At 37.7% G+C, this 16259-nt stretch overlaps 3 protein-coding genes across 3 annotated transcripts; 1 reads left to right on the top strand and 2 right to left on the bottom strand.

The window, feature by feature from the left end:
- Nucleotides 1–86: 86 nt before the first annotated feature.
- Nucleotides 87–3159, bottom strand: LOC141609101 (metacaspase-6-like). Its single transcript, XM_074428314.1, has 2 exons — nucleotides 2586–3159; nucleotides 87–717 (listed from the first exon to the last, which is right to left on the bottom strand). Exons 1-2 carry the CDS (start codon nucleotides 2676–2678, stop codon nucleotides 283–285), a joined length of 528 nt encoding a protein of 175 aa, XP_074284415.1. The 5' UTR covers nucleotides 2679–3159; the 3' UTR covers nucleotides 87–282.
- Nucleotides 3160–4851: 1692 nt separating this feature from the next.
- Nucleotides 4852–5409, top strand: LOC141607968 (uncharacterized). Its single transcript, XM_074427318.1, has one exon. It carries the CDS (start codon nucleotides 4852–4854, stop codon nucleotides 5407–5409), a length of 558 nt encoding a protein of 185 aa, XP_074283419.1.
- Nucleotides 5410–14514: 9105 nt separating this feature from the next.
- LOC141607967 (metacaspase-4-like) lies at nucleotides 14515–15764 on the bottom strand. Its single transcript, XM_074427317.1, has 2 exons — nucleotides 15419–15764; nucleotides 14515–14564 (listed from the first exon to the last, which is right to left on the bottom strand). Exons 1-2 carry the CDS (start codon nucleotides 15762–15764, stop codon nucleotides 14515–14517), a joined length of 396 nt encoding a protein of 131 aa, XP_074283418.1.
- Between the last annotated feature and the right edge of the window lie 495 nt (nucleotides 15765–16259).

The raw sequence follows: 16259 nt of genomic DNA, 5'->3' as shown, positions 1-16259 counted from the left end.
ATGTTTTCAACCACAATAAATGCTCTAAGCATCAATCTACCAGTAAAACGTAAAAACCAAAAAAAAAAGGAAAAACAACAACCGTGAAACAAAAACTTTCACAAATTTTACACGCCAAAACAGGCAAACAACAATATGTCATAGTTCTTACAAAATATGGCAAACTTGTAGTTCATTAGAGGAAACAACAAACCACGCGTACAACTTGAGTCAATATAAGTAGAATCATAAAACCACACCATAAAAAAAAAACAACCAAATTACCATAAATAAAGACAAGAATTAGTACAGAAAAGGAGCTTTGGCATAGTCATCAGAGCAGTAAAGCCCGGGCCTTTGGGTAAACCCTTGACGTTTAAGCAACTTTCTGGCCTTTAACACGATCTGGTAGTTATTAATATCCTTTTTAGAGTCTTTAAGTATACTTAGAATTGCATTGGTGAAAGCCCCATATGCTTCGCTCGGGTTCCCGGTTGGGTTCGCATCAGCTGATGTCTCATCAGTTTGACACCCACTTAGAAGAATTCCATTACTTGGCAAAACTCTCTTGGTTGTACCTGTATTTATCTCCTCTGTACTCTCCCCTTCTGTTTTTGTGGTGGGCTTTGTATCATCTGTGCCTGGACCTTCGACAGCTAGTATTCCTCTCGAACTTGAACCTTGTTCACCGGCTTGTATGTCAACTACGTTGGAGGTGATGTTCATGAATTCCTTGACCTTGATGGAAAGTAATTTTGTGTTAGTAATAAAATTCAAGGTTTACATGAAAAACGCAAAATTCAAGGCAAATCTGGACTAATTGACCCAATCTGATTTGACATACTCCATCTGACTTTTATTTTTCTTCCCGTTTCTCTATTATATGTGAGGAGTATTATAATGAAGTGGGAAGAAAATAGCAAGCCGGAGGGAGTATATAATAGTGAGATGTATGTGATCGAGTTGACATTAAAGATGATAAAATTTAGTTTGGAACAAATTAATTCCCCGTAGAGATAATGTCATCATGAGATTGTTTAATCAAACTTACGGACTTGTTGGAGTAAAGTGTTTTGAAAAGAAAAGGAAGGGAGTTGAGAGGTCTATTGATCCCATATTCCCATGGGCAGAAAGTAACAAAACGGACACGGACACGTGACAGGACATCCCATGAAATTTAGGACAGGACACGTTATTTAAATTTAATCAAATATGTATTTTATAATTATAAACGTTCGATTTTATTTTTATAAAATTATTTGATATTAAATTTAAATAATTGAAGGTAAACTTACCCTTAATTATAACTCCTTTTCATTTACTATCCAAACACATCTCCTAATCAATCTCTTTTGATTGCTCATCTCTTGTTTAAATAACATCATTCACCCTAAATGATGTCCAAATGTCATGGACACGCGTCGGACACGGCCCAAATACCATGGACACGCGTCAGACACGTGCCCGAATAAATTTAGAAAGTTAGACACGGCTTTATAGGTGTCCGACACGTTTCGGCGTGTGTCCAAGGAGTGTCGGACACGGGACGACTGATTAGGAGAAGTGTCCGTGCTACGTAGGTCTTTGTTATCCAAAGAGACCCTACATATTATTTAGTAAAGCGATTAATGAGAATAACTTGACTTGTCACGTTAAAAAAAATAAACTGAACATACAATATACGACTTGAAAATGATCAAAATTGACAAAATTTTGACATGATATGACCGAAGCATATCCAATTTTCACGAGATTGACATGGTGGTGAACTTTAAAGCTATATTTATGTAGTAGCCTTATCAAAATTTTGATGTACTCACATGAGCAATGGATCGGAATCAAATTTATATGAAGTCATGGTTAGGCATTTTGTTATCCTATACTCCCTTCCATCCAAATCAAAAATTACATGGATTCATTTTTTCAACTCATAAAAAATGGGTTCATGTTATCTTTAGTCTGGATGGGAGGGAAAATAACACACGTGAACATATTGTAAAGTCAGGATTTCACGAGGGCTAGCTAATACACATCACACATGATAAATGACCTTGGGTTTGGGTATCATCAACCCAAAAAACATTGGATCCCCTAGCCAGAAACATTAAACACAATACATACCTTATGATTTGCGCCCTCTTTATGAGAAATGGAACATATATATATATATACATATATATATATACATATATATATATATATATATATATATATATATATATATATATATATATATATATATATATATATTATTATTATTATTATTATTATTATTATTATTATATATACTCCCTCCGTAACAGACCAAATGTAACACTTACTATAAACGGACGTACCATATTAAAGGTAACATTCCTCATTTGGCCCACAACATTACCAAGTTATCCTTATACCCATTTGATATTTACATAAAATGTCATTACATACTCCACCTACCAACCCACAATTAAACCCACAATTACATACCCCATCTATTTTTTCCCTTTTTACCCTTACTTTTTCCACATTTTCTTAAATACTCCATTTTTCCCCACGTTACCTTTGGTGTGATACGGAGAGAGTATATATATATATATGAAGTAATATATTATGCGAATTTTACGTACCTTAGGACTTGCATCATCCCCAAAGATATCAAAGAGGGTTGACCGTATTTTCCCAACGACAATGTCATCGTTGCCTGTCGTCTCTTTTAGCATGTCAATAAGTGTCGAGACAGGGAGAGACCTGCTCTTGACAGAGCCAGGGTTCCCCTGGTATTGATCCTCGTCGATTAAAACGGGTTCAAGGTCCTCGAAAGTAGTGTCTCTAGCAGCGTCCTTGACTCGTGATGGAGTAGCGTGGTCACCGTCACGATGATGAATTGTCGAGCTTTCGCCAATTTGCTCTTTGGCCCCACTTATTAACCCGCCACTGTGACATGAATCTGAGACTATTGTGATGCGGCAACCATCATGTACTTGGCATACGAGTTCCTTGAAATCTTCGTCTATTACAAGCAAACCATAGAACAATCAGAGCAACCACTTGTAAAGATTTCAAAAAAAAAAAAAATACTCCCTCCAATCCGTTATTTTCTTTCCATTATTTGTGGACACGTATATTAGGAAGATGAATAAAATAAGAGTAAAAGAGTTGGGTAGAGTTTGATGATGGCAAGGTGGGATGAATAATTATGAGTTAAATAATGAATTATGGGCCACAAACATTAAAGTAAGGAATAAGATTAAAAGAGTTGGGTGGGGTTTGGTGATAGAAGAGAGGATGCATAAAATAAGAGTAAAATTACCAAAAATAGAAAGAGTAAGAAAATCTGAATAATCCGTTTTAGGAAATAGGGAAGAATATAGTGAATTCGAGGGAGTATAAGTAGTGTTTGTGCCCGACCCTGAGCGGACCACTTAAATTTACAATTTACACTTTATTTTGTGTGAAATATAATTACATTGTTAAATTCATACCTTTATCATTTATAATACATTGTCGTCCGGCAATTCCTAAAATTATGATTTATATAAAAAATTTATCAACAAAATTATGAGATACGTCGACTACTCCCATTATTTTCTTTTACTTTCACTACTCTAAATGTTGTTATTGGTATTTTCACTATTTTCTCTATTATTATCGTTGTTTTCACTACTCTCATTGTTACTACCGTTCCTTTCATTATTTTTATTATTGTTACTTTCACCAAACTATGAGACAGGTTGACTACTCCCATTACCACTACAATTAATTACTTTAATTACTCAAGCTCCTACGATTACGGCATTTTTTTAAAATCATGATTAAAAAAAGTTATCAACCAAATTAATTATGTGATATATATACTAATCTTACTTTTAATATTCCTGTTATTACTATTGTTACTTTCACTTCTCTCGCCGTACACAATAGTAACAATATAATTACTGTTATTCCATATTATTACGTACACAATAGTAACAAGTGCTTTCTCGATCACTGAGATTTTGAATTTGGTCCTAAAAATGCCCAAGAAAATAAGAAAATATTTCCATATTGTTTTTAAAACATTACGTGTTAACAATTCCATACATGATTGGATGTGCTTCGAAGTAAGTGTACAAACATCATTGGATATGCATGCATAGATTGTGTATGTTCTCATTACACCCTGGTGATTGCGGAAGTCATAGCACTCATCGGTAGTCGTCATTATTCTATGTCTCTAGAGTCTAAGTTGGGGTATATGCAACTTAAATGTTTGGACGATACTTCGAAGCACATTTAATTTTGGTCACTTGGGGATATTCTGGATAACTTGGGTTTGATGAGCTTGAGTGAGGATGATAATGTTGATGGCAAGGCGGAGTCTACTCTTATGCGAGTCAAGCTATAAGCTAAGGTTCTCAAAGCAAGCTACTGACGTTTGTCTCTATGCCTCGATGATGTATTTTTGTGCCCTCGCATGGTGGCAATTTGGTCTCCTGGTGAAGCTATTTGGGCTCTTGAAAGAGTGTTGTTCCTTGTGACATGTCATTTGGAACTTTGACAGGAGTTGATCTTTGGAGCTTTTGGTTGGACTTGTAAGTCTAATGTTTGCACCTTATTTCGAAGTGATTATTAGTAGATATTATTTGATTGTGTGTATATATGGTTTTGATTGTATATGCTCTAGAATATTCTTGTTGACTTAGTTAGAATTATCCTTGCCTTGTATCTAGCTCATATAGTTGTATTATGTAACTATATATACGTAATACTAATGCATTCCCAAATCAGGGATTATCATTATAATATGGTATCAGTAGTTTAGGTCACAATATTTCTCTTCTTCTCCCGTCTTTTGCCCCCGGCAAAACCTTCCTCCTGCATGTCCAATCTCGCTGTGGCTAGTCTCATGCTACGATGCCTGACGATGACAAACTTGACCAACCTACGCCTAAATCATCTCTCCGTCCCGTCTACACCGTCACCAATATTCAAAATAAGGTGCGTGTTCTTGACGGGACCAAGGTTTCATATGCCGCAAGGGTAAACCTCTTTACGCTTCATGCTCGTGGTTATAAGGTTCTACATCACATCGACGGAACGCCTCCTCCTCCCGAGGATGATCTCTTGTACAATGCGTGGTACGAGATCAACGCCCACGTCTTACAATGGATCTATGGCACCATGTCAGACGAACTGCTACCCCGTATTCTCGAACCCGATTCTACTTCTCAAGCGACTTGGAATCGTGTTCGGAATATTTTCCTCAATAACAAAGGAGCTCGTGCCGCCAGCCTTGAGCATGAGTTTAACAATCTCAAACTCGCAAATCTGCCATCCTTCGATGCATACTGTCAACGTCTTCGAGAGTTGTCCGGATCGTTGAAGGATGTTGGTGCCGACATTAATGACCATCGTTTGGTATTGCAGCTTGTCCGTGGCCTTCCTAAGGAGTACGATACGGTCGCGGCATAGATCAAACACTGCTAAATTTCAAGACGGCCTGTAGCATGATCGAGCTTGAGAATCATCGTCAATCTGGTCGTGACGAACCCACGGCTCTGGTTGCACCTTCTGCCCCCCAACCTAATTCGCACACTTGGGAGGATGCACCCAAATCCGCTCAGCCTCATAACAACAATCGTCACCACGGTGGCAAGCGAAGCAATGGTAAGGGTGGGGGACAACACCAGTCTAAACAAGCATCCACCACCCCTTCTCCTACCCGGGGTCCCATGCCTACTTGGCCTGCCAACTGGGCACCACCGCCATGCCCGTATCCCACTTTCCCTAGATGGACAGCCCCCTGGCAGCCGTGGCCCATGCCACCACCTTCTGTCTCACGCTCTTCTGCTCGCTCAAACAACAGCCGAGCACCGGTTCCTGGTTACGGTCAGGCTCATGTCGCTGCAAGTGACGAAACCTCCTAAGCAACCGACTTAAGCCAAGCTTCAATGCACTCTTTTTCCATCCTTACAACAACGGTCCTTTCTATATGGACATAGGAGCATCGTCTCATTTTAGTGCGGACGCAGGATATTTCATTACCCTCTTAATTATAGTACGATTAAATCTATTTTTGTTGGGAATGGCGCTAGCATTCCGGTTTACGGTTCTGGACAGACCACCCTACCCACATCCAACCGATCCCTTCACCTTCGAAATGTGTTATATACGCCTAACATCATTAAGAACCTCGTTTCCGTCCGACAATTTACAAAAGATAATAATGTTTCTGTCGAATTTGATCCACGTGGTTTTTCTGTGAAGGATTTAGCGAATTGGAATCTGATTCTGAGGAGCAATAGTGATGGCGATTTTTATCCCGTGTCAGCCGAGTCCCCTGCCACCAAGTCCGTGTCGAGTCCTACTATGCTTGCCTTTTCTTCTGATGTTTGACATTCCCGATTCGGTCACCCGGGTTCCTCTGTTTTTAATTATCTTAAGTCGCATTCCAGTATTGATCGTGTTAGCAAATCGAACTCAAATTTATGCATTCTTGTTAAATAAGCAAGCACAAACGATTACCGTTCACTGATTCTTTATCTAGCACTCTTGCACCCTTTGATATCGTTTATAGCGACTTGTGGACGTCACCAATTAAAAGTAAAGTTGGGTACAAGTATTATTTAATCTTAATTGACAATTTCACTCAGTTTGTGTGCGTGTACCCATTAAAATTCAAATCCGAAACTTTCTCAAAATTTCTAAATTTTCGTAATTATGTCACAATCAAATAATATCTACTAATGGTTTTAGAAATTTCAACGATCCATAAAAGCTTTCCAATGTGACTTAGGTCGCGAGTTCGATAACAATGAATTTAGAAATTTTGCTGAGAATAATGGTTTTGTTTTTCGTTTCTCGTGTCCGCAAACCTCCCCTCAAAACGGCAAGGCTGACGAATGATAGGTCACATTAATGAAATCGTTCTCGCCTTACTTCACCATGCCTCCCTACCACTCGTCTTTTGGGTTGACGCACTACACACTGCCGTACACCTTCATAATATACTCCCCACGAAAATACTCCAATTCCGCTCAGCAACTTCCGCTCTCTTTCTCAAAAATCCCTCCTACTCCCACCTCCGCGTCTTCGGGTGTGCCTATTATCCGAATTTGTCTGCTAAAAGACAACACAAACTCGCACCCCGCTTCATTAAATGTGTCTTCCTCGGTTACCCACAAGAATTCTATGGTTACAAATATCTCGATCCTTCAAGTGGTAAACTTATTATATCAAGTCATGTTACGTTCGATGAGTCTATTTTCCCATTTGCATCTTCTTCTTCGACTACTCACGTGGCTCCTCCTATAATACCTAACCCGACCACCTCCCTCTCACCAGCCCTCATTGACGCCTTCTTACAACCCCCACCGACCACCCCGACACCAACCCTAACCCCTGACACCCCTCGCACACCCACCAGTCCCCCAACTCCTCACACCTCTCTCTACCTTAGAGGTGGCAATCGGGTCACTCGGGTCGGTTACGGGTCGGGTCAAAGCGGGTCGGGTCATATCAGGTTCGGGTTGTGTCGGGTCAATTTGTTCTTCAGTTCGGTTCAGGTTTGGGTCGGGTCGCTATCAGGTCGGGTCAACAGTAAGCTTGGTTCGGTTCGGTTCGGGTCGGGTCGAGTTATGTCGGGTCATTATATGGGTCGGGTCTAGACCTAGCAAAATCAACCCGACCCGAAAAGGCTGACCCCAGATCCGAAATTGACCCGAACTGCCGCACCCGAATGACACCCAAAACCCGAATTAACCCGACCCGACCCGAAAATGACCCGAGCTTTCATAGACCCGTATTAACCCGACCCGAAACTACCCAACCCGAAAGTGACCCGACAAAACATAACTTTAATTGGCCCAAAAGACTTAAAATGCCTTTTTCCTTCTTAATCATTGACCCGAAAATGACCAGACTCGAAATGACCCAATCCGCTTGACCCGAAACAACCCGAAATGACCCGACCCGACCTGAAATAACCCAAAATGACCCGACTTGAATTGGTCCGACCCGAACCCGACCCGTTGACCCGATTTGCCAGGTCTAGTCGGGTCATGTCGGGCCAAAGTATTTAATCGGGTCGGGATCGGTTCGGTTCGGGTTTTTGTGGGTCGGGTCAAAGTATTTAATCGGGTTGAGTTCGGTTCATTTTGGATTTTTTATGGGTTAGGTAAAAAAATTTAATCGGGTCGAGTTCGGCTTAATTCGGGCTGGTCGCCTGTCGCCGTGTCAGGTCAATTATTAAGTCGGGTCGAAACGCCTGATCAGTTGTGAGTCTGATCGGTATGACTTTTGACTTTGAGAGTTAGGCCGGTGTGTTAGTCGTCTTACTTTGTAAGACTTAAATTTATACAAATAGCTTATTTGACTTAAGGTGAGCGATTTTGACAAATCCTGTATAGTGATAATATAACGTCACTAGCCTAGTAGCCTTTAAGAAATAAAGGTTTAACTAAAATGAAACAATGAGCGATTTATAGGATCGAGATTTTCGAGACTAGTCACGATTTAGCTAATCCGCGAGTATTAATATGATGAAATAAGAACTATAATAATCATAGTTGTTCAAGTTATAATATTGTTGGCAAATGATCTTTTTTTTTGTCAAGCTCATCTTACTTGTACTAGTTATTAGTAAGGCCGTAAATGATATGTAAAGCCGAGTTTAAACTTATGTAACGGCTTTAAGGTTTAATGTTGAAAACTAATATTGTATGATTCTTTCATTCAAGTGTGTAACATTCTATTGAGTTTGTCAAGCTCATCTTGTACTAATATCTGACACTCCTTCAGTAAATCTTCATAGAGAACTATATTTTTTATACAAAAAGGAGCAAACATCATTTCCCTAAAGAATTTTGCTGTGACTAGTGTACAACAGCCAACACTTACGAGTATAGCATACAATGTAAAGTTGCAAAGTTATGACAAATTATTGACAATGCCTATTTGTTTTTCTCTTGGACTCACACGTACCTTGTTAATTATACCATACAAGTATATAACATAAAGTTGTTTAATTAAGAGAAAACATAATAATTCACTTATTTGATTAGGTCATTTTGGAGTTTGTAAATTTAGAATTTTTTTAATCAAATCTGATTACATTTTTTTTTATCAAATCGGGCCAGGTTTAGAATGGGTCAAGTCGGGTTGGATTAGGTCGGGTTGTAAATCGGGTTACGGGTCGAGTCGGGTCACGCTGGGTTATGGGATGAATCGGGTTTTAGGTCGGGTTGGGTCGGGTCACAGTTCGGTCCGGTTCATACAATTTCGGGTTGTATCGGGTTTCAGTTTAACCTCGGGTCGGGTCTAGTCGGTTTCGGTTCACCCAACTTTCGGGTTCTATCGGGTCGGGTTTTGGGCGGTTTGGGTCGGGTTCTTCGGGTCGGGTCAGCTATTGCCAGCTCTACTCTGCCTTCCCAAATCAAAGAACCCCTGCCTCACCTAACCAAACAACCCCTGCCACCCCATCTCCACCGCACACACCCCCCTCCTCCCCCTCAGCCTACTCCTTCCCCACAGCCCACGTCGACACTTGGTCCACAACCCACCCCACCCTCGACACACTCCCACTACTCGCCTGACCCTCCCCCATCCACTTTCCGTGACCATCGCACGACCACTCGTGCCATGAACGACATTTTCAAACCCCGTGTCTTGGCTGCCACTTCAACACCACCTATCTCCCCACTACCCAAAAGCCCACAACTGGCTCTCCAGGACCCTAAATGGAATGCCGCGATGAACTACGAGTATCGTGCTTTAATTGCCAATGATACATGGGAACTTGTACCACGTCCGACCGATGCTTCTGTCATACATTGTATGTGGTCATATCGTCTTAAATTTAAGTCTGACGGCTCTCTACAACGCTACAAGGCACGCCTTGTGGTAAACGGTAAATGTCAGCAGGTGGGAATTGATTGCGATGAGACTTTTAGCCCGGTGGTAAAACGAACGACGATCCGTAATGTTCTCAGTCTTGCTGTTACTCGATCTTGGCCCATCAATCAATTAGATGTTAAAAATGCCTTCTTACATGGGGACCTTGTTGAGACCGTATATATGCATCAGCCCCCCGGTTTTGTTAAACCCTCTGTACCACGTCATGTATGTCGACTTCGTAAGTCTCTTTATGGACTTAAGGAAGCCCCACGGGCTTGGTATCAACGATTTGCGACTTTCATACTATCTAAGGGGTTCCGTAGCAGCATTTGTGATCCGTCTTTATTCATATTTCACCACGGTTCTGACATGGCCTATCTCCTTCTTTATGTTGACGATATTGTACTAACGGCTTCTAGCACATCCTTGCTTCGACAAATTATTAATGATCTTTCGCAGGAATTTGCAATGTCGGACCTTGGTAAACTCCACCATTTTCTCGGGATACAGGTAAATCGCGGCTCCACAAGTCTTTTTCTGTCTCAATCTCAATATGCTCGTGACATTCTAAGCCGTGCGTCTATGGCTTCCTGTAATCCCGCATCCACTCCTGTTGATCCTGGGTCCATGCTGAGTGCCACCGCCGGCCCTGCTCTTGCCGATCCCACGCTTTATCGCAGCTTAGCAGGTGCACTTCAATACCTTACTATTACTCGACCCGACATCACCTATGCGGTTCAACAGGTTTGTCTATTTATGCACGCCCCCGTGAGCCCCACTTTCAGTTTTTTAAGCGTATTCTACGTTACATAAAGGGTACTCTGGATTATGGTTTGACAATTACCAAATCAACAACCCATACTTTAACCGCATACTCGGATGCGGATTGGGGGGACTGTCCCGGCTCACGACGATCTAATTTCGGCTACTGTGTTTTTCTTGGTGATAACTTGGTATCTTGGTCCTCCAAGCGTCAAGCTATTGTCTCTCGATCTAGTGTGAAAGCAGAATATAGGGGTGTTGCAAAAGCAGTTGCCGAGACAAGCTGGCTGCGTAATTTACTCTTGGAGCTTCGGGTTCCAATTTCTAAGGCTAGTCTTGTTTATTGTGATAATATATCTGCAGTTTATCTTTCTAGCAACCCAGTCCAACATCAGCGAACTAAGCATATTGAGATCGATATCCATTTTGTTCGCGAACAAGTTCGTCTTGGGAAGGTTACTGTACTTCATATTCCGGCCGAATACCAATATGCCGACATCTTCACAAAGGGCCTCCCCAAGTACCTCTTTACGCGTTTTCGCTCCAGTCTCAGCGTTCGTTCCTCTCCCGCTCCGAGTGTGGGGGTGTATTAGTAGATATTATTTGATTGTGTGTATATATGGTTTTGATTGTATATTCTCTAGAATATTCTTGTTGACTTAGTTAGAATTATCCTTGCCTTGTATCTAGCTCATATAGTTGTACTATGTAACTATATATACGTAATACTAATGCACTCCCAAATCAGGGATTATCATTATAATAGTGATTTGTCCTCATTTAGAATGTTGTCTCTTTGTTTTGACTGAGTTTTTTGTGCTTTAGTGTAGGAAAATCTGTGGTGGTTAATATACCGTTTGTATTCTCAAGTGAGACATTTTTTTTTTGTCTTGGTGTCCTTTTGGATAATTTAGTACGATAGTATATCTGATCATACTTTATTTGGAGGAGATTTTGTTGTGGAGTCTTGTGTCAGTTGTTTAATTAGTATACTATTTCATCTCTTGTAACGTTAGATATCTCATACATTTGTGTTAACGTTTGGTAGCGGGCCTGCTCTTGGGTTTACTAATTTGGTCTTGTTTTGGTTTGAGGTTATGTTGGATACTTAATACGGTTGATAGTTACAACTTGCTACGTGGTGGACACTGGACACTATTGGGATAGACAGTTCCTGTCAAGATGGAGACTTGCTAGGAATTGAGTGACATAGCATTTGTCTCGAATTGGGAAACAAATGGGTGTCGAGCATTTTCTATGCTTTCCGCGTGTTGTGTCCATCGATTGCTTTGTTGTTTGATTTGTTTAGGAAACTCGTGTTCCCAATTTTATATACTCCCTCCATTCAATATTTATCACCCCATTTCTCCATTATATGTGAGAGGTATTATATTAAAATGAGGTGATAAATGTTGAATGGAGGGAGTATGATGGAATAAAATATATAAAAGTTTCTTTATGTTAACCTAGTTCAATAAGAGACGGAGAATTTGAGAGCACAAACAAAAATGTCCATTGTAGTTAAAAACATGTTATTAATGATGATAATAATGTGCAAAACTCCCATGTTGTTGATAAGCATTCACTTTTTTATACTCCCTCCAATTTCCTAATATCTTCCCTTTTTTTTGGCACAAAAAATAATTTTTTATACTTCCTCCAATTTCCTAATATCTTCCCTTTTTTCTGGCACAAAAAATAATTTTTTATACTCCCTCCAATTTCCTAATATCTTCCCCTTTTTTTGGGCACAAAAAATAAGAAAGGAAAAGAAAGAGGAATAAAGTATTGGTAAATATTGTAAATTGTAAAGTTTATAAGAGAGAGATAATAATAAAGAATGAATAATGAATAAAACAATGAATAAAGTAGTGAGAGTTGTTAATTTGTAGGAGAGAAAAAATAATAAAAAAGAATGAAACTTACCAAAAAAGGAAAGAGAAAAGATAATTAAACTTGTGTGAAAAAGAAAAAAAGGAAGATAATAGGATAATTATCTATTTCCATTCTTAGTAATCTTTTGTGGGTCATTTCTCATGTGTATATGGGGTTAAGTGATTTATGTGGTCCAAATTCACCCATATTTATTTCCTTAATCTTTATGCCAAAAGTAATAGATAACTATTGATTGAGACGAAGGGGGTAGTATTAACGATCATGTATGTACACAGTGATAGATAGTGCATTTTTATAGCTGTGTCAAAAAAATGTTGTTGTTGTTGTTGTTGTTGTTGTTGTTGTTGTTGTTGTTGTTGTTGTTGTTGTTGTTGTTGTTGTTGTTGTTGTTGTTGTTGTTGTTGTTGTTGTTGTTGTTGTTGTTGTTGTTGTTGTTGTTGTTGTTGTTGTTGTTGTTGTTGTTGTTGTTGTTGTTGTTGTTGTTGTTGTTGTTGTTGTTGTTGTTGTTGTTGTTGTTGTTGTTGTTGTTGTTGTTGTTGTTGTTGTTGTTGTTGTTGTTGTTGTTGTTGTTGTTGTTGTTGTTGTTGTTGTTGTTGTTGTTGTTGTTGTTGTTGTTGTTGTTGTTGTTGTTGTTGTTGTTGTTGTTGTTGTTGTTGTTGTTGTTGTTGTTGTTGTTGTTGTTGTTGTTGTTGTTGTTGTTGTTGTTGTTGTTGTTGTTGTTGTTGTTGTTGTTGTTGTTGTTGTTGTTGTTGTTGTTGTTGTTGTTGTTGTTGTTGTTGTTGTTGTTGTTGTTGTTGTTGTTGTTGTTGTTGTTGTTGTTGTTGTTGTTGTTGTTGTTGTTGTTGTTGTTGTTGTTGTTGTTGTTGTTGTTGTTGTTGTTGTTGTTGTTGTTGTTGTTGTTGTTGTTGTTGTTGTTGTTGTTGTTGTTGTTGTTGTTGTTGTTGTTGTTGTTGTTGTTGTTGTTGTTGTTGTTGTTGTTGTTGTTGTTGTTGTTGTTGTTGTTGTTGTTGTTGTTGTTGTTGTTGTTGTTGTTGTTGTTGTTGTTGTTGTTGTTGTATAAACGATATGAAAAAGTAGAAAAAGCGTTACATTTTTCTTTAATATCTTCAATTAAAATATGTATACGTCAAGTATAAATATTGATTATGACTAGCTAAATATTACTTTTAGTTAAATATTTTATACGTCATCTTTTAAATACTTTGATGTTAAATCTAAAAAAATATTATTTAAGAAAGTTTAACCTATTTTATTTACAGGTAAACTCTTAAACATCATTTATATATAGTTGTTTAAAAATACAAAAGGTGCAATTCTTATAGATATGTTTGACACATAACACATGTAAGACACAATCAAAATATTTGAATTAGTTGAATTGAATTCTATATGTTTGATACATAAATATCACATGTTATACATAAAAAATTAAAAATTACATAAAATTATATTCACATTATTTTGAACAAATATTAATTGATTTGGAACATAACGTATAGTGAAATGATATAATTTGAGAACTTAATGTTGATTGTTACATTATTCAAATAAATTTTATTTTAATTAATATGATATTTGATCAGTCACAAAATAATTTATAAACATTGATCATGCATAATTAATTATCACTTATTAGTTTTAATTAAAATGGTATGTATTTTATTTTAAAACATTGAAGTTAAACCTAAAAAAATTTAAATTTGAGAGAAATTGATTTATTTTTATTTATAATTAATATTAAAGGTCATATATAAATTATATTATTTTTCTTAAATTATAATAATAAAATTTTAAAACGGGCCGCACGAAGCGCGGGATACTACCTAATATAATCTTATTTTCCGCTTTCATCAATAACTGAGGCTATAATCTTATTTGCTTAATTTTTCATTAAAAACGACATAGTGTATCATTATTGTAAATTGAGGAGATTTTTTTTTTGAAACATTTTGTGAGTAAAAAATGGGTAATTAATAATTAATGATAAAATTTTAAGACTAAAAACCATCATATTTCAATATTTAATTAAACGATCTTCATTACAAGTAAGTGGATTGTTCCTGGAATATCTAAACCTATATAGATCATTCGCATTTTGATATAAATATGAAAATAAGATACACATGATTTCGTCTAGAGATCTATCGTAAGGTATACAGATCTCGATCTAAATTATAAAGAATCCAGTTTACATCTTACCCATCAATATCGATCCTTGATTAACGCTAATATTACATTTATCTAGGGCCGGTAAATTTTGTTTAGGGTAACAAGGCTTGTGACCGTCTTAACTTGAGACTTGCGAAAAAGCCGGTAAATTTTGTTTAGTCGTAACTTGACTCTGAGAAATCTAATACTTATTTTAAGACTCATGAATAGTATTTTGTGAGTAAAAAATGGGTCATACGTTAAGGTAGCAATCAGGCAAGTTGCTTTATTTAGGGCCAAGTTATTAATGAATTGCGTCATTTTGGATTCGAGTTGTATGACTATGAGGTCAAGCTCTTGTATAGTTTGGGTTCAGTATGGGGTGGGTTGCGTCGAGTTCGGCTCATACATATTGTTGTAGTAACTTTTTACAAGTCTAAATGAATAATTTGAAAAAATACAAGAATTTACCCCAACTTTTGAAAAAAAAATATCATATATTTTTAAAAATTATTTTCAGTTTGACAATAAAAATAACCTAATTTCACTTACAAATTACAATCTATATGCTTTATGAGATATATTTTTATTTATCCAAAGTAAACAAATAATTGGGACAAAGAAACAACATTTAATATGACGTATAACTTTCTTTTGACAAAAAGAATTATGATTTGAATTTGGTTTGCGTCAAAAGAGAATGTTTGTTCAGACAAAGCATATACATAAGAGAAATTTTTAATGAAGGCCATATTGAATTCAGAAAAAAATAAAAACAAACCTGTGATGAGATTCATGTCGCAAGGGACAATGCACTCATCAAAGCCAGTGTCATCAACGTCACCAGTCTCAGCAGGTAAGCGAGTGCCATGACCACTGTAATGAACGAAGAGCTCGTCACGGGGCTTCGCAGAGCGAACTAGCTCTTGGAGGGCTTGACGAATGTTTAAGCCCGTGGGTTGGGTATAGGTTGGATCAGTATCGATCAACATAGTCATGTCCTCTTTTCGGAACCCGTAATGTTGCATTAAACAACTGTGCATCCGTCGTACGTCGTTTATGCACCCCTTTAGTTCTGCCTTGCTCCCTGGGTAGTTTATTCCTATTAAAACTGCCCTCTTCGCCATCGATCTTTCGGTCTTCCTTTGTTTTGCTTTTTTTTTTTTTTTTCTTTGCTTTAGATCGCCTTTGGAATGGTTTTGACTTTTGGATGATGATGAATGAGGGACTATTTCATGAGGATCATTATTTGTTGGGATATTATTAATACAAGGAATATTTGCTGACTTGTTTTTGGAATAAGTCCTGCATAATTTAATATTTTTCCATTTTTCACGATCCAACAAAAAACAATAAATCTCTCTTAAGACGGATATATCCGTCTTAAGTTAAGACGGGTCAAATAGTATCCACTTGTAAGAATAAGACAAAAAGAAAATGTCTTGGGAATAACAAGCTCTTTGTCCTATCTCTGCAAATGGGTCATTATTTGACCCATCTTAAGCTTGCGACGGATAGTGCCGTCACAAATGAGAATTTGTGAAAAAAAAAAAATACCTTAGCTATCCTTCATGGCTTCATTGCATTTTTCTCATACTTTTTGAAAAATTATACTCCATCCG

The sequence above is a fragment of the Silene latifolia genome, chromosome 10, assembly GCF_048544455.1.
Source record: "Silene latifolia isolate original U9 population chromosome 10, ASM4854445v1, whole genome shotgun sequence".
Taxonomy (NCBI): Eukaryota; Viridiplantae; Streptophyta; class Magnoliopsida; order Caryophyllales; family Caryophyllaceae; genus Silene; species Silene latifolia.
Note: the sequence above shows the minus strand (reverse complement) of the source record. Positions and strands in the feature narration are given on the sequence as shown.